Source organism: Triticum aestivum, chromosome 4B (assembly GCF_018294505.1).
Source record: "Triticum aestivum cultivar Chinese Spring chromosome 4B, IWGSC CS RefSeq v2.1, whole genome shotgun sequence".
In the NCBI taxonomy this organism is placed as follows: Eukaryota; Viridiplantae; Streptophyta; class Magnoliopsida; order Poales; family Poaceae; genus Triticum; species Triticum aestivum.
Genome location: NC_057804.1, coordinates 4,649,317 through 4,656,843, shown reverse-complemented (window position 1 = coordinate 4,656,843; position 7,527 = coordinate 4,649,317). Strand labels below are relative to the sequence as shown.

Genomic DNA, 7,527 nt, shown 5'->3' with positions numbered 1-7,527 from the left:
ATATAATAACCCCATGATGATCAAGGTATCGGCCTTGCTAGCAACAAAACAGAGCTGATGAAGCTTGTCACTCAAGCGGGCATACCAGGAACGAGGTGACTGTTTGAGACCATAGAGAGCATGCTGCAGCTTGCAAACATACTAGCATGACGATGACATGCTGGTTCAGCAACGGGAGGCGCTGGAGGTGGTGACGCTGGTGGTGTAGAGGAAGTCGACAAGGGCGATGAAGCGACCCCGTCACAGGCCGGAGACGTAGGCGGAGACGGGCCAGGCGTAGAAGCCCCATCAGGAGTCGGCGAGCAAGCCTGCGCTGGCGACGGAGAGCGAGACCGCGAGCCGTGGTCGACGACCGGGGCCGATGTGTCGGCCTGGGCGGGGTCGGCACCAGAAGCGGCATGAGAGGGCGACCTGGGCGAGCGGGGCGTGCCTGCATGCGAGCGGGGCCAACAAGGTAATGTCATAATTACGCGTGTCGGTACTCTGAATAATTGACTCATCGGACAGAAACGACACGAGAAGGAGTTGGGGGACATCAACAGTGGCACCAAGAGTGACATAGGGAAATACCATCTCGTCGAACATGACATCACAGGAGATGTAAATACGACCAGTGGAGCGATCAAGGCACTTGTAGTCTTTATGCATGGGACTATAACCAAGAAACACACACATCTTAGAGTGAAACTCGAGTTTACGTGAGTGGTACTTATGCAAACTAGGCCAACACGCACAACCAAAAGTGCGGAGAAAAGAATACTCAGGAAACAGAAACACGGGTGTGGCATTGTTGATAACAGGCGTAGGCATCCTGTTGATGAGATAGCAAGCAGTAAGAAACGCCTCATCCAAAACCGAAGAGGTAGTGAGGAGTGCGCTAGGAGAGCTAGATCCGTCTCAACAAGATGACGGTGCTTGCGTTTAGCTATACCATTTTGTTGGCAGGTATGTGGACAAGACACACGATGAGCAATGCCGGTGCGCTGAAAATAAGCATGGAGAAGACACTCAACATGGTTTTGAAAAGTGTAAAAAATGCTCTCAACAGCAGATTTATGCTTGGTCAAGTATATCCAGCAGTAACGACTATAGTCATCAAAGAAGCTGACATAGTACTTAAAACCCCCGAAAGATGGCAAAGCAGGCCCCCAAACATCGGCATGAATAAGCTCAAGTGGTGATGTACAAACACGAGTAGAATAATTATATGATAACTGGTGACTCTTAGCACGCTGACAAGCATCACACACAGAAGACTCAATGTTTGGAGAGCACAGCAATTTATTTGAACTAACAATGGTATGAACTATTTTATTCGAAGGATGATCAAGACGCCGATGCCACTGCTCGGTAGTCAGCGTAACGCCGGAAGACGCATGACGTCCAGAACTGACAACGCGACTGAACGGAAGAGGGTAGAGGCCGCCACGACTCCTACCGTGAAGAAGGATTTTAGGTTGTCCTTGACATAGAAAAAGAATTTATGAAATTCAACAAAGATCTTATTGTCAGAAACAAGACGATAGAGGGAGAGCAAATTAGTGCTAAGGTCAGGGACAAGAAGAATATTTTTGAGTTCAATCAGGACGGATGAACCAGGTAAACGAGAGTGGCCAACATGTGTAATAGACAAACCTGCACGTTGGTGACTTGCACTTGATCCGTGCCGTTGTAGCGCTCCTGGATGTTCATCCGGCTCATGTCGTTGGTGAGATGATCCGTGGCGCCGGTGTCGAAGAACCAAGGTTGACTGGGGGCAGGTTGGTAAGAGGCAGAATTGCCAGCAGGATTCTCGTCGTACTGGAACGCGTGGTTGTAGCGCTGTTTGCACTGAAGAGCCTCATGCCCGCAGTACCGGCAAACTGGACAGCGGGGGCGCTCGCACCGGTTGTTGCGCCTGCCACCGCTGTTGCCCTGTCCTCCTCTGCCGTTGCCACCACCACCACCCCCTTGGTTGGAGCAGTTGTTACCGCGGGAGGCCTGCTGGCCGCGTTGTACTGGCCGCCTCCTTGCGAGCCAGTAGGACGACCCCCGGAGCGGCCGTCGTTGGTGGTGTCGGCGAAGGTGCGCCCCTTCCCCGACCGTCGCCTTGCCGCGCCACGGCATTAGCGGAGGTGGAGAACTCGGGGGCGAAGGCGTTCTGCTCCTTGAGAGATTCGTAGGAGAGGAGCATGGAGTAGAAGTCCGACAGACTAAGATTGTCAGCACCAGCGGCTGCCAACACCGTGAGAGAGTGCTGGAGGGACTCGTACTGAGGCCCGAGACCGACGACGCTGTAGTCGATCACCTCATCATCGGAGAGAGGCGACCCCACCTGGGCCATGGCGTCCGCGAAACCCTTCATGTTGTGAAACCCTTCTTCTTCAGCGTCGAGAGTTGACGCTGCATCTGGCGCACCCCGGCCCTATTCTGCGCCGAGAACATGGACTCTAGGCACGCCCATACAGAGGACGCGGTGGTGCGGCCGATGACATGGCCGAGGATCTCCTCTGTCATGGAGCCGACGAGGATGCTAAGAAAACGCTGACCTGTGTAGAACCACAAGGCGTACTCCGGGTTGGGCTTGGTCACGGCCTTGGAACCGTCTCCTTCGGTGATCGTGGCCGGTGGCGCTCCATAGGCTTCCTTGCCAAACTGACAACGACGAGGAGTTGAGGCTACTTGCAGTATTGAAAAAGTAGGCAAATTGAAACGAACTGAGCTTGCCAGCCTAATTAAGCATCAAAGGAGATATACCATGTATTGTGGGTTACAACTTCAATAATATACATCACATTGTTCCAATCTTAACAAAGTCATGTTATCATAATACAAATCAATCAATTCTATTTTCCTGATTCACATCTCCGGATTACAACATATACCAGTTTCTTGACTAACATCTCTGAATTGCAGCACTACCATTTTCCTGGCAGCAAAGCCTTTATGGGTCTCGCTTATATATCAAGTGTGACGTTAGAACCGAGCTCTAGCTTCATATGGAGTTCACTGCAACAGATGGAAAACTATACCATCACAGTAGTCGGGGGTTTGCATGGCCAACTCACTAGCCGTAGGAAGAAAGTGGAGGCAGCCTTAATTTACTTGATTCCACCTACACGGATCTGGTCATGATAGACAACATGAGATTCCAATTGTTTCCACGAAAAAAACCAAGAGTACTCAAAACTAGTAGAAGAAGTTGTAGTAGCAGACATACTTATATCCCATTCATTTCTCTGCTTGAGTTGCGCCCTATTCCTCTTCTTCCACCAATCGACCCTGGCAAGGGAAACCATACAGTGGCACCAACAAATATTAGATTAAGTAAGAATATTATTATTAGCTAGACAGAAAGAGAGAGAGACCAACGTATTACCTCATGAATATTTGTCTGTATGTTGCAGGATTCAGATGTGTAGAACACGTGCCATTTCTTCTCATCTTCACCGTCATTTGCATAAGCCTCGACTTGCTTGATATGACTGAACTTGTCCCACTCTGAGCTAGATTCACCCTCAGCCATGGAAGTGAGTACCGCTAGGTTGCAGGTCATCAGCAAATGACATGGCTTTACAGTTTGCAGGTAGACTGGAAGTTGATTTTCCCAGCGAGAAACTCTCACATGGAGTCTCCAGAGTGCATCCATGTCCTTCAGTGTCTTGAGCTTTCTGCAGTAACTGATTCCAAGCTTTTGTAATTTTGGAAGATTGGATATCATGGCCAGTTCGGGTATGTTTCCCAAGTCGAGCTCAACTACAGAAACAAAGTTCTCTAGGGAGTGCAAACCTTTGACGTTCCATATTTCTATCCTCTTCAAAGCCATTGCATGAGACATTAGTCCTGGAGGCATACGACTCAGTTTGCAACAAATGATACGAAGTTCCTCCAATAAGGGCATAGCTTTCACTTCCGTCTCCCAAACCCACTCCTCCCATTCCTCCATTCCGTCAAAATGCAACTGCTGGAGTTTGGGAAACGTAACAGCCCCAATACACTGAGATGAAGGACGGTGCAGTTGATTGTACTGTTGAACAAATTCAGGACCAATACACTTGATTACTGGAGCCCCGTCCACCATTATCCACTCCAAATACGGGAGCCTACACAAGCCATCTGGGAGTTGGGTGCAGCAGGGCAGGTCTTTGAGGACTAGAATCTTCAAGCTCTCGAGAGGCGCCATAGCTGTGGACGCCATCCATCCTGGGAGCCGGCGGCCAAAATATCTTTTTATGAAGATGTGTTCTATGCAAGGCTGAGGACATAGCACATCAAACAGTGCCTCAATCATCTGCTCCTCCTCCTTAGACTCAGAGACTCCTCCTTGGACCAACCCATCTCCCACTCTACCACCACATTTCAAACCAAGATAGATAAGTTGTTTCTTTGCATTTACCCTTGCCTTTGCAGCCAATAAGGCACTAGATACATTTTCTAGGCTCTCTAGTGAAAGATAATTGAGCTGGGAAAGAGACCCCAACTCTTCCAAACTGCACCAGTCACCATCAATATAGGCTGGAAACCCATATAGTGCACTCAAATTTGTAAGAGCTCGGAAACCCCTAGGAATACTACATACACGTGTGTCATCAATATCAAGATATCTCAACCCTTGCAGCTTGATAATGCTATCAGGAAGTTCCATAAAACTTTCACAACCTTCAAGGTTAATATGTTGTAGGAATTGCATCTCATGGATGTTCTCTGGTAGTCTACAAATATCAGTCCTCTTTAATGCCAAATATCTCAAGTGCTTGAGTTGGTACATAGATTCAACTAGTGCAGCAATATTTGCAGATTCTATATGCAAAAGACGTAGACTTGGGAAGTTAGTCAATGAATCCCCAGGCTGACTTTTGAGGCTTCCGGTTAATATTAGTGACCTAAGCAATTTCTGCTCTCTTAAATATCTCCACTCAAATTCATCGGATCCCACTCCTTTCGTTTCTATGGATAATCTAAGATAATTCGGTGATCTAAGATTTGTTTTGATAGTATCTCCATTGTGACCTACTAGTGTTTCATCCCTAGCCACAAATTGAGCAAATGAGCGAATAACATCATGCATGTTGCATATAAGTTGACTGGGGTAATCTGTATCTACCTCTATAAGGTTCCTTACTATTAGCTCCTTATAGTACTTATTCCCTTCTTCCAAATTACGACTATATGTGTCTCCTTCAACCAATCCTTCACCAACCCACATGGACACAATTTCAGTATCATTTATCAGTGTCTTTTTTGGTTTGAGGGAGAAGTGCAAGAAGCACTGTTTTATGTACGGTGATAAGTCCTGATAGCTAAGATATATGGCATAATTTAGTTCCTTTGACATTTGAGATACTGACCAGATATCATCATTCAGGACATCTTGCCAATCACGTCGTGTTTTCTCCTTCTTGCATAAGAGTCCACCCATAACTTTTATAGCAAGTGGTAAACCATCGCATTTTGCTACAATCTGAAACCCGATATCTTCTAGCCTATCAACTTCTGGTTCATTTTCCTGTGATGTGAGTACCTGCAAATAGAAACTAATTGATAAGCTGCATGCAATCCATAATAATTGCCAAACATAAGCCGGAATAATCCATTAGTTACTTTTGTAAGCTGTACGTCATGCATACAAATGAAAATATTGTTTAATATCTTCCTAGTTTCATATGCCAACTTGATGAACTCATGTTATAGTGAAATTTAAGGCAAGGAAGCATTAGAAATAGATAAAGTTCAGATTGGTAGACCTATGCAAGTGTAGATCAAATTAACTTAATAGTGTGGTCCCAAACGACGTGTATTATATTAAGTTTTGGAAGTGCCGACCTGCTTCTTGAGCAACGACCAAGCATCTTGTGGAGCTAATTTGTCAACATGATGGTACGGATGAAAGGCTTTCATGCTTCGGGCTACAGTGTCATGTCTGGTGGTGATGAGGACTCTACTACCGGGGCCACCATAGCTAAAGGGAGTCATTAGATGTTTGTTCCATGCATCGACATCCCACAGGTCATCTAGTACAAGAAAGAACTTCTTGTCCTTGATGGCGTTCTTGAGAGCATCGACGAGTAGGGCCTTGTCTTGAGCCCCACCCCCTCCAGGCAGATTTGCCCCAATGGCAGTGATGGTCGTACTTAACAACTCAACATCGGTGAAATCTTGTGTGATGCTAAGCCATATCTTCTTAGCAAACTTGCCTTCGATGGTCTCATCATTGAAGACCTTCTTGCCGAGGGTAGTCTTACCAATCCCTCCGATACCAACAATGGCGACCACAATGAGGCGACAACTCTTGTCACCTACCGCGTCCCTTGTAAGCACCTCCACAAGTGCCCTCGTGTCCTCCTCGATCTTCTCTCCAACCACACCGGACCGCTCAATCAGTGAATTTGTTTTCCGGTCAGTGGCGGGAGACCGAGTGGTCTTTTGGTCTTGGTAGGCTTCTAGCTTGATGAAATTGAGACTGCTGCCCCTCTTGCAAATATCATCCAAATTTTGGTTGAGCAGCTTGATGCGGGTGCCGATGTCGTGGGCGTGGAGGGGATTCCGCATGCAAAAGAGCAGAGGGTTAAGGCACCCCTTGTCCTTTGTTTGACCTTGCTCCATGGCCTTGAGCTGACATAGGTCGACGATGTCAGTGGCTAGGTACATGGCACGCTTCAGTTCGCCCGCCCACCCCCGCACACTCTCATCGGTGATGTTCCTCCTATCAGCATCTGCAAGGAAATTCTTGAGGTCCCCAAGCTTGATGCTCAGATCTCTGATCCCGTCAGACACGCCGATTAGCATGGCCACCTCCTCTTTGGCCATCTCGGCGAGCATGTTGGTCACGTAGGATGCCAAAGCATCCAGAACCCCCGCCATTGGTTGCAAGGTTTGCTCACGCTTGAACTAGTACTGAAAAGAAGCATGGAAATAAAAATTAGTCCTTTGTATTACTACCTCGCTTTTTCACATCAACAATCCCATGCTAACAGGAAGGATAATCAGATTCACTCACTAGAGGCTAGTAACAAATCCAAAGTAAAATGTGGCTTGCAAAGACAGTGCATAGAAATTCGGCTCGAAATAAAACCGATATAGTATTACCTTGAACAAACACCAACAATTGAAACGGAAAGACACACGATCAGCTCTTTCAAAAAAGAAAAATAGCTAGAGTAAGTGTGGTGTAGCTGGATTCGGCTAAGTACCTTGAATCGACTGGAGAGACGAGAGACGGATCTTGTTGGAGGGCAAAAGCTAGATAGATACCCCTCTGCTGAGTGAATTAGCAGACGGGAAGGGTGAATTTAATCTCGGTTGGCGTCCGCAATGAGCAGAGCAAAGGTGGCCGACCAAAGTCTGTAGCTTCACGAGGGCTGAGGTCCCAATCAATCAGCCAAAGGTGGTAGGCTCCCTCTTCCCGGCCACATCGCCGTCTCTGTCCACAACTGTGAGCTCTGCTTGATTGATTCATTTGATTGATTGAGGTCCCAGCCAGCGTGCGAGCGAGCGCCACCTTCCCCACCCTACCCCACCCGGCCAAATTTGATGTTTTGAGTTTTTTTC

The 7,527-nt window shown here is 47.4% G+C and overlaps 1 protein-coding gene across 1 annotated transcript; it reads right to left on the bottom strand.

The window, feature by feature from the left end:
* Nucleotides 1-2,714: 2,714 nt before the first annotated feature.
* Nucleotides 2,715-7,308, bottom strand: LOC123090500 (putative disease resistance protein RGA3). The gene is made up of 5 exons (XM_044511804.1): nt 7,170-7,308; nt 5,803-6,873; nt 3,359-5,500; nt 3,200-3,261; nt 2,715-3,104 (listed from the first exon to the last, which is right to left on the bottom strand). Exons 2-4 carry the CDS (start codon nt 6,838-6,840, stop codon nt 3,235-3,237), a joined length of 3,207 nt encoding a protein of 1,068 aa, XP_044367739.1. The 5' UTR covers nt 6,841-6,873; nt 7,170-7,308; the 3' UTR covers nt 2,715-3,104; nt 3,200-3,234.
* Between the last annotated feature and the right edge of the window lie 219 nt (nt 7,309-7,527).